General features: G+C 57.1%; 1 protein-coding gene and 1 long non-coding RNA gene across 2 annotated transcripts in view; one reads left to right on the forward strand and one right to left on the reverse strand.

Moving 5' to 3' along the window:
• The window catches only part of LOC120868280, a 7,213-nt gene extending 2,027 nt beyond the window's left edge, over positions 1–5,186 (forward strand). The window contains exons 3-5 of the long non-coding RNA XR_005722186.1: positions 2,066–2,162; positions 2,398–2,593; positions 2,967–5,186. This is a non-coding gene — a long non-coding RNA (uncharacterized LOC120868280). The remainder of the gene's footprint in view (positions 1–2,065; positions 2,163–2,397; positions 2,594–2,966) is intronic.
• CAMKV (CaM kinase like vesicle associated) overlaps positions 1–10,767 on the reverse strand; it is an 11,551-nt gene extending 784 nt beyond the window's left edge. The window contains exons 1-11 of the mRNA XM_040246971.1: positions 10,563–10,767; positions 3,402–3,510; positions 3,160–3,291; positions 2,911–2,985; positions 2,558–2,696; positions 2,294–2,414; positions 2,064–2,139; positions 1,829–1,965; positions 1,592–1,670; positions 1,263–1,350; positions 1–969 (exon numbers count right to left, since the gene is read on the reverse strand). The exon at positions 1–969 is cut by the window's left edge and continues 784 nt beyond it. Of these exons, the coding sequence (XP_040102905.1) occupies positions 397–969; positions 1,263–1,350; positions 1,592–1,670; positions 1,829–1,965; positions 2,064–2,139; positions 2,294–2,414; positions 2,558–2,696; positions 2,911–2,985; positions 3,160–3,291; positions 3,402–3,496 (1,515 nt within the window). The 5' untranslated portion in view covers positions 3,497–3,510; positions 10,563–10,767 and the 3' untranslated portion in view covers positions 1–396. The remainder of the gene's footprint in view (positions 970–1,262; positions 1,351–1,591; positions 1,671–1,828; positions 1,966–2,063; positions 2,140–2,293; positions 2,415–2,557; positions 2,697–2,910; positions 2,986–3,159; positions 3,292–3,401; positions 3,511–10,562) is intronic.
• Between the last annotated feature and the right edge of the window lie 2,134 nt (positions 10,768–12,901).

Here is a 12,901-nt window from a genome sequence, read left to right on the forward strand (position 1 = left end):
GGGCCTGGGAGAGGATGGGACCTTCAGGGCCTGCCTGGGTGGGGGGGAACTGTGAGGCAGAGAGGGGAGGGGGGCAGGGGAGCAGGGACCTCCTGAGTATCCCTAGAGCAGCATCCCACAAGAAACAGAAACTGATGAAGCTAGCAAAAGACAGAAAAAGCCACAAGGAATCCATGCAGGGGCTAGGGCTGGTCCCGCCTCTGGCCTGCCCATCACTCACGCACATACACACAGGAGATGAGACTGGTCTCCTGTGGCCCCCAAACATGCCCCATGCTGGGAGGCTGGGGCGGGGGGGAGCGAGGGCATCATGCCAGTGACTCTATGTACAGTGAGAAGCCCCTCATCCACTCTCCCACCCTCCTGCCCATCCCCCGCCCCCCACAGCCTGCCCCCTCAGCTGGTCTCCACCCTCCGAGACTCCTGGGCACAGCCAGCAGCCTCTTCCCCTTTACTAGAGGGTGGAGCCTGGCCTGTTGCGCCCCCTAGGGCTGTGCTGTCCGGCTGGGCCAAAGCTGGCTCAGGGGTGGCAACAGCCTTGGCAGCCGGTGTGGCACTACTTTGGGTGGTGGGCACGGTGCTCTCTTCCACAGCTGGTGTGGCTCTCCCATCAGTGGCTGGAGTAACACTTCTGTCGGTGGCTGGGGTGACGCTCCCATCGGTGGCTGGGGTGATGCTCCCATCAGTGGCTGGGGTGACGCTCCCATCAGTGGCTGGGGTGGTACTGCCATCTGTGGCTGGGGTGGCACTACGGTCGGCAGGGGCCACGTTCTCGCTCTTTGTAGCATCACCCACTGTGGCTGGGGTGGCACTGCCCCCAAGGGCTGAGGCAGCTGCACTTGCAGCCGTGGCCCCGCCTGCAGCCCCAGGGGTGGCAGTGTCTGTGCCTGGAGCAGACTGGGCTGCGGCCGTGCCGGACTGCTCTGGGGCCCTGAGCCGTTTCATGAGGGTGGTCACTCGGACAGCTTTCTGAAAGGACAGTGGAGAGAGGCTCAGAGTGAGGCTTATGGAAACTGGATCTGTTTCTTCACAAAGGCCAAACCCAGACCATTCCATGAGGCTGTGGCTGCTTCTGACCACCCCAGGGCCAGAGACCCAGCTGCTCAGCACACCTGCCTAAGGTTATAACATTGACTACAGCTACACCTGATGGTTTAAGAAAAGCCTGTGTATGTCTGCAGGGGTGTGATGCAGGCAAGAAACTGTGGTGCCAGAAGGAGCACTGAGGATCAAGCCAGGAAAGAGAGCCATCCAAGCCTTACCTTCCACTTAGCTCTGGCAAAGTTCTTTTCAATCTGGGCACAGACACCATCCTTAATGTTCTTATCAGAAGCAGCATTGCCAGAAATCCTGGAAAGGGTACAAGTGTGTCTAGATCTGAGGGCATATGGCCTTCATGGAGACTGTGCCCAACCCTTTCCTTATAGGATCCTAGGCAGACCCTCTGAGCTGGCCTGAGCTCTGGGTAGCCCCCTGAAACCCAACTCAAGGCCTCAAGGATGGAGGCTGCTAGGTGTGAAGAAGACAGAGGACAAGGAACCCCTGGCCTCTCCTCCCATCCTTCCTGCCCGCCCCCCTGCTCCCTGCTCACCACTCATGGGAGATGGCCTCTTCTGCAGTGATCCGCTGGTCTTGCTCCACCTCCATCAGCCTTGTGACCAGGTCTTTGGCTGGGAGAAAGCCAGAGAGAGTCTAGGCATGGGCACCCCTCTCACAGTCTAGAGGTGATGAATGGGCTCAGGGATGGGATCAGAGTCCAGCAGAGAAGGTTGACAGCAGTCCCCCACACCAGCCCTTTACTCTGCCCTCATGCTGGGTACCTCCTCACCTGCCTGCGAAATGTCATCCCAGTATGGAGAGTCAAACTCATAATCGCCAGCCAAGATTTTGCGGAAGAGATTCTTGTCGTGGTTCTCATAGTCATCTTCCTCTACCTCCTCATAGAAAGGTGGATTCCCTGAAAGCCTGCATGGGGGCCCACACTCAGGGTCATTCAGGAAGGCCATGGATGCAGACCCTCATCCCACTTCACTGCCAGCCTGTGTGCCCACTTATCCACTCACAGGATGTACATGATGACTCCAATGGCCCAGCAGTCCACAGGACGTCCATACCGCTGCCGGCCTACCACCTCTGGGGCTGCAAACAGGATCCATCTGCTGGTCAGTATCAGCCCTGGCCTGGCCTTGTACCACCCACACCCATTTGCTGGGATGGGGACTTCCTCCTCCACTACCCAGAGTCAGTCCTTGAAGGCTGTGTCCCACCCTGCCCTGCCCCACTCCCTGCTTGCCCAGGTATTCGGGGGTTCCACAGGGCTCCTTGATGAGGCCATTCTCTAGCTTAGCCAGGTGAAAGTCACTGATGACGATCTTTGAGTTCTTCAGTCGGTTGTAGTAAACCAGGTTCTCCAGCTGCTCCAGCCAGGAATGGCATGCGGGTGGGCAGATGAAGACACCATGAAACCCTCAGAGGGTGGACCACGACCCCGAAGTGCTGCCCACCCCAGCCCCAGGCCAGTTGCCAACTGACCCTTCAACCTGGTTGCCGGCCTCACCTTGAGGTTCCTGTGCACGATCTTAAGTGAGTGCAGGTAGGCCACCGCCTCCAGGACCTGCCGCACCACGTTGCTCGTGTCTCGCTCCGAGTAGTAGCCCTGGTCCAGGATCCAGTCAAACACCTCCCTCCCCGTGGCCCTGAGGGACACCAGCCCCTGAGCCTGGCGTGGGCAGGATCGGGGGTGGGGCAGGAGTACGTGGGCAGGCTACTGACACCAGGCAGCTGGCTGGTCAAGGCACATGGGCCTGAGACCCCAAGGATCCAGAAGGGGGCTTGCCCTGGCTGCAGAGGGCACAGCAGGTATAGACCTGGGAGGACTAAGGACTCCTAGAACCCCAGACCCACACTCACAGCTCCAGGAAGATAAAGTACTCCTTGCGAGTCACAAACACATCCACCAATTGCAGGATGTTCGGATGCTTCACCCTGGCAGCAGAGAGAAGAGCCAAGCGCTAGAGCTGGGTGAAGCCCCTCAGAGAGGCTTTGGTGGGCCACAGCACACTCCCTGGCCGGAGGCTGGTACTGCTTGAGGTCCCTGGGCCTCGGAGCCCTGCCCTGCTTCCTCCCCTCCCCCTCCCCACCCCAGGGCCTCACACTCACATCTTGAGGATGCCTATCTCGTTCTTTGCTGCCTTCCGCACCTTGCGGCCATCCCTCTTCTGGAACTTCTTGCAGGTGTGCAGCTTGCCTGTCGTCTTGTCCTTGGCCCGGAAGATCTCACAGAACTCCTCACTGCAGCCAGCAGGCACTCTGCTCAGCCCTGGCCTCAGCATGGGCTGTACTCCACTCCCCTTTCCCCAGCCCTGGCCCGCCCACCCTGGCCCAACAGACCCGGCACTCACGTCTTGATGACCTGTCCCAAATCATATCTGTCAGTCACCTCCGATGGCTGGTTATAGTTCTTCTTGTCGCCCAGAGTCACACACCCAAACGGCATTGCCGGGCCCTGAGCTGCAGACAGGATGGGGTCTGGTTCAGCTGTCCCACTCCCTACTTCTCCACACAATGTAGAGGTTGTCTTTGGGAAACCCCAGCCTGGCTCAGATCAAGCCAGAGGCCGAGTCTACACCAAGAACGGCTAGAGGGTGGTCAGACTGGGATCCCACCCCTGCCTTTTTGGCCATACTTCCAGCCACTCAGCTTGGCTGCCCAAGCTACAGCAGCCCCTGCTTATGAAAAATATATTAAACTGACATATCCTAGAATCATTCTGCATTATGTATAATGAAAAAGAGATTTATCAAATGATTGATTTAAATTTCAGTGATTTCACAGATGAAGGGGGTTGTAGCCACCCACCCATCAGAGTCATCTCCGCAAATCTAAAGATGCTGGGCATTGGCAAAGATGCGAAGAACATGAGCACTGCTGGTGGAGGGCAAGTTTCCCATTTGTAAAACAGTTTGGTGAAACTACTGAAGTCGAACATTCCCTAATAACCAGCAATTGCACAGCTGAATATACATCCTATAGAAACATATACATTTGTGCAGCAGGACACTCATACAAGAGTGCTCATGGCTGCAGTATTCCAAATTGCCCCAAACTGGAAACAGCCCACATACCCATCAGCAGCAGGATGTATTGTGGGAGAGTCACACAATGGAATATTATTACACAACAATGGAAATGAGGAGAATGAGGGAACTACAGCTCTACCCAACCACATGGTCAATCTCACCAATAAAAGTATCGAGTGAAAAAAACCACTTAGAATGTGAATCTATCGATACAGAGTTCAAAACAGGCATCACTAATCTATACTGTTTAAGGATACAGACATACTGGTCAAGCTATAAATCAATACTAGGAAGTAAACACCATGAGACCTCCTAAGAGAAATAAAACAGGTTGTGATTGGGGGGGATTCTGGAGGACCTATTTCTGAACCTGAGTAGTGGTTTCACAGGTCTGAACTTTATAATAATTTGGATAAATGTACATACACGTATTGGGTTCATTCCTAGATTTTTGTTATATTTCACAATAAAAAATGTGAGTAAAAATTATGGCCATACGTACTGCCCAATACTTGATCTCTATTAAAAAGAATAAAATAGATCAAAATGTGCTGCAGTAGGACAGTGTGAGAAAAAGCAGGGGACAGAACAGTGGGTAAAGGGTGCTACACTGGGGTAAATTTTTTAAACTTGATGTATCTGTGTACACTCAAAGTCCTTTCTGGAAGAAAATAAGAGTCCCCTTTGGGGGAAGGAATTGGGTGTCAGAGGGGCAGATTTATTCTGTCGTCGTTCACTCGCTCAGTCGTGTCCGACTCTTTGCGACTCCATGGACTGCAGCACGCCAGGCTTCCCTGTGCTTCACTGTCTCTCTCAAACATCATCCATTGAGTCGATGACGTCTACTGTTTGTTAATTTTCTGTTAGAATTTGTACTGTGGTTGTTTTTACTGATTTAATAAATACTGCATTCGGGCACAGTGCTTGGGGGATTCCTCAGAGGGAGAACCCCCATCTGGGTAGAAAAGCGAGGAAAGGCTTTGAGGAAATAGCGGCATTAAGGCCGGGCTTTAGAGGGAAAGGATTTGCCAAGAGGTGTGCAGGGGTAAGGGTCTAGAAAAGCAAGACGAGCCTGCGTTGTGCCTCACTGCCAGGGCCCACAGGAGGCCTGGCCATAGGGCCCAGGGGAGAGGCCTCTGGCCACGGGTGGCTACTCCAGGCAGAAGGAGAAGCACAGCTGGCTGCTCTAGGTTCCAGGCACTCTGGCACCTGGAGTGTGGCACCCCACGGATCTGCCACCCTGCCAGCCCAATTCTCACCTGGGATGCAGGGTGGACTGGTGCACCTGCAGGAAAAGGCCTTCGCAGCCGTTGCTCAGAGGTAAACCTCAGGAGGGGAACTGGTGAGAGAGTCCGGACCTTCCCAGATCTGACTCAAAGTTGGCCTCCTTAATGCCTGGTTGGTGTGACACTGGGGTGATAACACGCTTCACACAAAAGGCTGCATTCAAACTGCTCTGCTTCTCTGACTGTGCACGGTCTCTCACCAGCCTGATTAGCACTTGCTGTGCAAAGCGCCTGGCCTGGGGCCTTGAATACCTAGGTGCCCTGCGTGAAGTGATTCACAGCCACAGGGTATGGAGGAGAGAGGACGCTCCCACCTGAGGAAGAAGCTGGCTCCGAGGGACTTTGCCAGCCAGGGTCAAAGGCCAGGACCCACACAACCCTCGTGGCTGGCCCTGGCTGGTGCTTGCTTCCTCCCAGGAAGAGGTTACTTGCTTCCCAGGGCATCCAGTCCTGCAAATTCTCCCTCAAATTTGCCCTCCGCATTAGGGAACAAATTCCACCATTCCCTCACCCAGGTTCTTTGGGCTCAGGGAACACAAACGCATTTTTCATCAGCGTGATTCAAGCCAGGGCTTAAGCCATCTTGTGAAGTACTGCAGAGGCAAACAAGAGAAGCTTTGAAGATCGTCCCCAACTGCGTATCTTTGCCACTGTGGTCACAGCCCAGCTCCTGCATCTTCTGGGAAGGAGCATGTGGCTGGAATCCCACTCTCACAGCTAAGAGCAGAGGCGAGGCCACCCACCACTGCCGGCCACCCATCTCTAAGGCCTAACAATCCGAGGGAGGGGGCTTGCATCAGTTGCCCCGATGGCTCTGGCGTGTAGCGATTCCCTTTCCGGGCTGCGATCCAAGGGCCCTTTACAGGGTGGGAGGGTGATACCTCAACCTGCAAGTCCCCCCGGAGGGCTGGGAGGGACCTATAGCTCAGCTCTGCTGCTCTGCTTACACCATTCCCTCTGGCAGGAATGCCCTTCCCCCTAAGCCTCCCATCAGTATCCTATTTGTCACGGCAGAGTTATTTATAACATTCAAAAAATCAGCAACTACCTAAACAACCAACAACAGGTGACTCGCCAGCTCAACTGTGTCCACTCAGTGGAGGAAGTGTGGGCATTGGCAGGGGCACTACCCATCCTGGCCTCCCTGTGGAGCAGCCTCCACGTGAGCTAAGTGCGGAGACCAGGGCTAAATCTCTTCTTTCCTTGTGATTCCCAATGTTCTAAGGTTATCTGTGCCACAGATCGTTGGTGACCATCCTGAGGTTCCAGGTTCAACATAGCCATTTGCTGAGATAACTTCTACCACCTCCACCTCTCCCCAACCCCACGCCAATAGCTCCCTGCTCAGCCACGCAGTGTGGGAGGTTTTGTATATGCCTGTCCCTGATCTTGGCCCTGCTTCTGGTCTTGCATATGCACTCAGACCTGCAGGGACCCAGGGCCAGTCTTGGGGGTCTGTCTCCACCATGGGGACCTCTACTCAGTCACATCAACCTGGAGTCATGTCCTGAAGCCTCGTGGCGGGACACTCCTGCCTCCCTGCTCCCGTGGCTGCCCTGATCTCAGCCAGTCACTACCTCCCTTCACCCATCTAACTGCACTCACTCGCCTCCACCCGCAACCCGGCCCCAGGGCGAAGAGAGGAGAAAGAGGGGCCCTGCTTCCGATTAGCATCTTGGTCCCTTCCACCCCCACCCACTCTCCCATCTGCTACCCACTGCTGCTGCCTAGGAGGCTGCCGGTGTGTGTACCAAGCCCCAGGCACCTGCTTGCAACAAGGGCAGCCCTGGCCCCAAAGCTGAGAGGAGCAGCTGAGACATCGTCAAGAACAGTAGAAGGCCAGGCAGAAAGAAAGAGTACATTTCTCACCCCCGCCCCCCACTGCCAAGGCCTGGACAGTCCAGGGTCAACATCCAACAGCACAGAGCTCCCTCCCAGTGACATGGGACCCTGGCTGGACCTCAAGTCCACACTGGGACAAGGGAGGGCACAGAAGTCCCATTGCAGCCATTTCCCTAGAGACATGTTTTTTTCCGTTCTCTGCAGAGAAGCTGACTGGTGTGCACAGGCGTGGTCCCAAGGGAGCTTGGGGGAAGCACAGAGTCTGGGGAGCCTCTGAGGGAGCCTGAGGGCCAAGCATTCCCTAGCTACTCAGGTCTGACCCCTCGGGCAACGCTGATGGAACCTAAGCCTATGGGTGCCTTGGTAATAAAGGGTCCCAAGAGGCCCTATCACAGCCTAAGGCAAGTCTGGCCCAGGAAGCCTGAATGGGACAGAGGCCCCTCCAGAGCTCCAGAGGTCCCACAGAGTCCTGGCCCCTCCTCCACTGGGGTCAGCCTGGTTCCGGCCCCACCTTTCATAGCCATAAACAGGAGTTTCCTGCCACCCTGGTCCTCTGCCATGTGGAGCTCCAGATCTTGCAGTAAATCTAGGGAGGCCAGGAGGGCCCCAGGAGGCCTCTAGCAGCCTCCCAACAACTGTGGGCAACACCTCCCAATTTAGTGGCAGCTGTGAACACCAGCCTGCAGGCACCCTCTCCCCTTCCCTGCTGTCTACTTTCAGGGACCAGAGCTGGGTTTCCTGCTGTAATCCACATGCCTTGGTCTGAGCTCTGCCCAGCGTGAGGCAGAGATTTCATCCACAGGACGGGTAGAAATAGAGATCTCGCTCTCAGGTCTGTGTCAGGAGGCAGAGTCAAGTTTCCCGTCCACCATCCAGCTGCTTTAGGTAACTGGGCAGGGGCCTGCCCTGGCTGGGCCTTGGTCACTAGTTCCGGCTGCTGACTATCTCCCATCTAATTAGAGCGCATGCGGGGTTGGGGAGAAGGCTCTCCAGTCTTGGGGTGGGCATACAATCCAGTGCTGTCTCCAGAAAGTTCAGCCTTCAAACATGCAGGCTGAGCCAAGAGCCAACTGACCCCTTCCAGGCACCCGGGTTCCCAGCTTTGAGCCCCTGAAGGAAAACCCACCGGGGGCCCTGCTGCCCTTTGAGTGGAGGAGCGGAAATGCAGAGAAGGCCCTGTGAGTATAGGGTTGCTATGGTGATGGAAGTTTTTAAAAGGGGGGAGGGGTAAGGAGAGGTGTTATTCAAACCCCTTCTCCAGGAATTCCCTGAGACTTTTGTCCTGATTCCTTCCCTATGGGTTCTGTGACCCTGGTCTCCATCAGGGAAGAACTGGGAGACTTTAGGAAAGAGAGGGGCAGGGCCACAGAGAGACAAAGGCACAACCTGTGGTGGAAGGGGGGTAAAGAATTCATATAGTAAAAAGGATGCAGGCACAAGGACACAGGAGAAAAGGTGGGCTGGGGGTTTTGAAGGGGCCTATGGATGTCCAGCAGAGCCCTAAGGTCTCCATGACCATGTGCTCTGCACACCTGGGCCAGGAGCTGCCCCTGATGCCTGGACCTTTGAGACTGACCCCTCCTGTATCCCCCTAGACATGCACTGAACTTGGTGTGGGAAGAGGCCATCTGTTGTGGTCCCCTCGGTCTCAACAGTTCCTCAGCCCCTCTCCCTGTCACCAAGGCAGCTTAGGTAAGGCAGTTCCAACATGTCGAAGGCACAGGCGTGGGGGATGGAAATGAGGCTTGGAGACCTGGCTGCTTCCCTTTGCAGCCCCTCTTGTCAGCTGACCCAGCTCTGCCTGGACTCACCAGCCTCCCCCCACCCCCATCTGCTCTTCCCTAGAGGCCTTGGGTCCCCAGGGCCTCTCTGGCAGCTCAGCCTCATTCCCTGCCATGGCTGCCCCCTCCCCAACAGTGGATTTTGCCTGAAGGCCAGAAACAGCATTCCAAGCACTCTAGAAACAGGATAACAAGTGCACAGCATCCTCCCCACCCCACCAACTCTGCCTCAGTTTCCCTGGATGGAGACCACTGACTCTGTGGCCTTCGCCCAGGGCAAGGACTGCCCACCTGCCAGGGCAAGGATGCGAGAGAAGGGCCAGCAGCTGATATGGGAAGAGGCAGCTGATACAGGAGGAGGAGGATCCCTACCAAATACTGTAAACGAAAAGGAGAGAGACCTCTGCTCCAGCCCAGGGCCCAGCCTGACAGAGAGGGGAGCAGAGACACCAATTTCTCAGTTGAGGAAAATCGGGCCCAGCAGGTGCCTAAAGCTGACAGGAATTGACTGGGGATGGGGGACAGGGAAGACACCAGGTCCCTGCAGGTGGTCCTTGGGGGGCTTAAAGCCACCCTTGGAGGAGGGTGGCTGGCCAGAAGCTGGACTGCTGCAGACTGAGCTTTTGGCGATGGACAGAGAGCCCTGCTTCCTCCTCGGAGGGAACCTGGTGAAGCAGGCTCTGCCTAGGGGGTGCAGACAAAAGCAGTTTGGCACAGCTATGGGGGGCTGGGAGAGCCTAGGGTCTCTGCCAGACGCTACAGGCGGGGGAAGGCAGACTCACTCATTGTTCACCCTGCCAGCCGGGGGCCTTGCTCCCTAACCGTGCTGCCACCCTGACCCCCTTCCCCAGTGCTGCTGACTCGCCCCCGCTGGCACAGCAACACACATGCGGGAGGCACACGTGTGAGCACCAAGCCCCGCACCTCCCGGCAGAAACATGTGCGTCCCCCACCCCCACCGCGCAGCGCTGGGTCGGTGTCCTGGACCCCCGGGGAGGCCCCCGAGTTAAGGCTTGGAAGCTGGATCTCGCCTAGGGGGCTGCTGGTCCCCAGGGGCTTGAGCCTCCTCCCCCACCCCGCGGCAGCCCCGCCCAGCCCCCTTCAGGTTGTCGCCCATAAAGAACTCTCGTTGTCATGGAAATTAGTGACTGCTTAGCTGGAGGGAGGGGGGGTCCGGGGGCAGTTGGGAGGGGCTGGAAGCGGCTTTGGGAGTCCAGAGGGACAGCTGAGCCCTCGCCCCTAACCCCCTGGGGCAGCTCAATGTTGGAAGGTTACTGTTTTCACAGCGAGACGAGGGGTGGGATGGGGGACAAGGAGGGGAGATTGGCCTGCACTTGAGTCTCAGAGGCTTCCCTTGGGACCCCCGAGCCGTCTGAGGTGATGGGGAACTTCAGCCCAACCCCGCACGCCCAGCCCTGGATCTGCAGAGCCCGCGTACTCTGCCCCCGCCAGGACCCCAAGCCGTTGCAGCGCCCCCGCGCACTCGGCTACCCAAACCTCGAGCCAGAGACCCAATCCCTTAAGACCTCGCAACGTGCGTTCCGGGGGCCCACCCCTCCCGGCTCACCCCGCACCTGCAGCGCTGGTCGGTCACTGGGAGGATGCGATCGCGGGTTCAGTGGGGGCGCCGAGGGCTACGGGGGCGGCGGGCAGAATCCGCTCCGGGCACGCGGGGCAGACGCGGCGCCAGCTGCAGCCACTTCGGCTCGCGAACCTCCAGCATCTCCCGCCGCTCGCCGGCACCGGATTCGCACCCGGGGCCGGGGGCGGGCTGGGGGCGGGGCCTCCCTCAGCCGGCTCCGCCCCGACCCTGGAGGAGCCTGAGCCCGGAATCCCACTCGAAGAAGGGCTGATGAGGGGTGGCAGCAGAGACCGTGAGCACTGGCCTGCGCGGCCCGGGCCAGGCTCTCGAAGGTTCCCTTAGGCACTCCGACTGACCGGGCGACAGGGACTGGAGGTACCTTATGATGCTCATTGTAGAGGGTTTGGCAGAGTAGAAGATGTGGGGAGAAAGCCTGAGTCCTGGAACTGCACAGGAGTGTCTTGGCAGGTAGTGGTCTCTAGGGCACTGGCGCTCTGTCCAGCCCCCAAACTGAGTGAAAGGCGCTCAGTCGTGTCCATCTCTTTGCGACTCCATGGACTATAGAATCCATGGAATTCTCCAGGCCAGAATACTGGAGTGGGTAGCCATTCCCTTCTCCAGGGGATCTTCCCAACCCAAGGGTCGAAGCCAGGTCTCCCGAATTGCAGGCAGATTCTTTACCACCTGAACCCACCAGCTCCCAAAACCTGACCCAAAGAGCAGAACCCACTAAAAGAACCAACTGGGCAGTCGCTAGGGCAAGCTTCACTATAGACTGGCCTCCCCTAGCTAGTAAACACATGGGGCTGTGTGTGCATGCAAGCTAGGGCCCCAGACCTTGGTGCCAGTCTCTCTGCCCACCCTTCCCCTCCTGCCAAGTTAGAGCCTTTCCCATCTCCAAGTCCCAGCCAGGGTGGATGGCCCAGTCTGCCCCCTCCAGTGTGCCTCTGAATTTCTCAAGCTCTGAAAGTTACCTATGATAAGGGTAGACTCTGCATTCTTTCCAGTTTAATCACCCTTGAGCAATTCCTGAGCACAATCACCCCTGGTGGCCTGGGCTAGGATACAGAGATACAAGAGAACTTACAGCCCCCAGGAGTCCCAGCAGACCTGCCCCCTGACCTGAGAACCTGCCCCCTGGCTGAGAACTGCCAGGAGGAGGCTCTGCAGGAAGTCCTTGGCCATTTCTCTGTGCCTTGTGATGGATGCAAGTGGACCAAATGCCTGCCATGCCACCCCCCGACCCCCGCCCAATCCTTAAGGCCAGTGTCTGAAGGCCAGACTTAGGCTTGCCTGGAGCTGGGCCCCACCTCACCCAAACCCTTCTGACCCCATCCTTGGTGGGGGCTTCTCCAAACCTTTGGCCATGAGTGAGTCTCTCCTGGATGGTTCCCTGTGGCTGCAGGTGTCCAAGTTAGGGAGTTGAAGCTGGGCCTGGGGCTGGAAGTCTAGCCTGGGACATGACTACTTAAACAGGACCCATCAGTATCTTTCTCCTCAGGGCGTGTTGAGGAGCCCTTCACATCTTTCCCTGGCTTGGTCACAGCCTCTTGGCTCCCTGGGCTCTGGGTGGTCTCAGCCACCACACCAACTCCACCACTGGGGAGGACTCTCCTGGCGAGCTGGGCACAGGCCAGAGCCTGTGTCCTGTCTCCGGGTGCTCAGTTCATGTCTGCAGAATGAATGAATGGCCTAGCACTCAGTCCTTCCTGCTATCTGCCCACTGTCACTGAAACAGGAGTTCCCTGAGTTGTATGGTGCATTGGATCCATGGCTTGCCGACCCCACACATCATACACATTTTCTGCCTTTCCTGAAGATCATGGGGGAGACGCAGGGCCAAGGAGAAGCTCCAACATGGGAGATTTCGAGGCAGGGGAAGAGGTGGCTCGCTAGAGCCTTGCCTGCTGCTGGCAGTGCTCCACCTCTTCTGGGTCCCGTGCACACTCCATGTGCCTGTGGGTGAGCACGTGGCAGGGTGTATGTGCACACGTGATGATGTCTGTGAGTGTGCGCTCTTATGCCAAAGGAGATGGCAACAGCACAGTGTGTGCAGTGGTGCCCAGGGGCACGTGTTTGCATTCTGTGTGCACCCAGGCATGCTTGCGTGCATGTGCACGTGGACGCTGTAGCTAGCTAATCCTGGTCCCCTTCCTGACTGACACAGGCCTAAGGATAGGGTCCGACTCAGGGTGTGAAAACTGGACTCAGGAAGAAGGCAAACCGTGTCCAGGGATGGGGTGGGCTGTGATGACCCTATATCATTGGCCATTTGTAGACTGTCCACAAAGGGCCATCCCTCACTCTCAGGTATGTGTGGAGATAGCCAGG

This window comes from Oryx dammah, unplaced genomic scaffold, assembly GCF_014754425.2.
Source record: "Oryx dammah isolate SB20612 unplaced genomic scaffold, SCBI_Odam_1.1 HiC_scaffold_9, whole genome shotgun sequence".
Lineage (NCBI taxonomy): Eukaryota > Metazoa > Chordata > Mammalia > Artiodactyla > Bovidae > Oryx > Oryx dammah.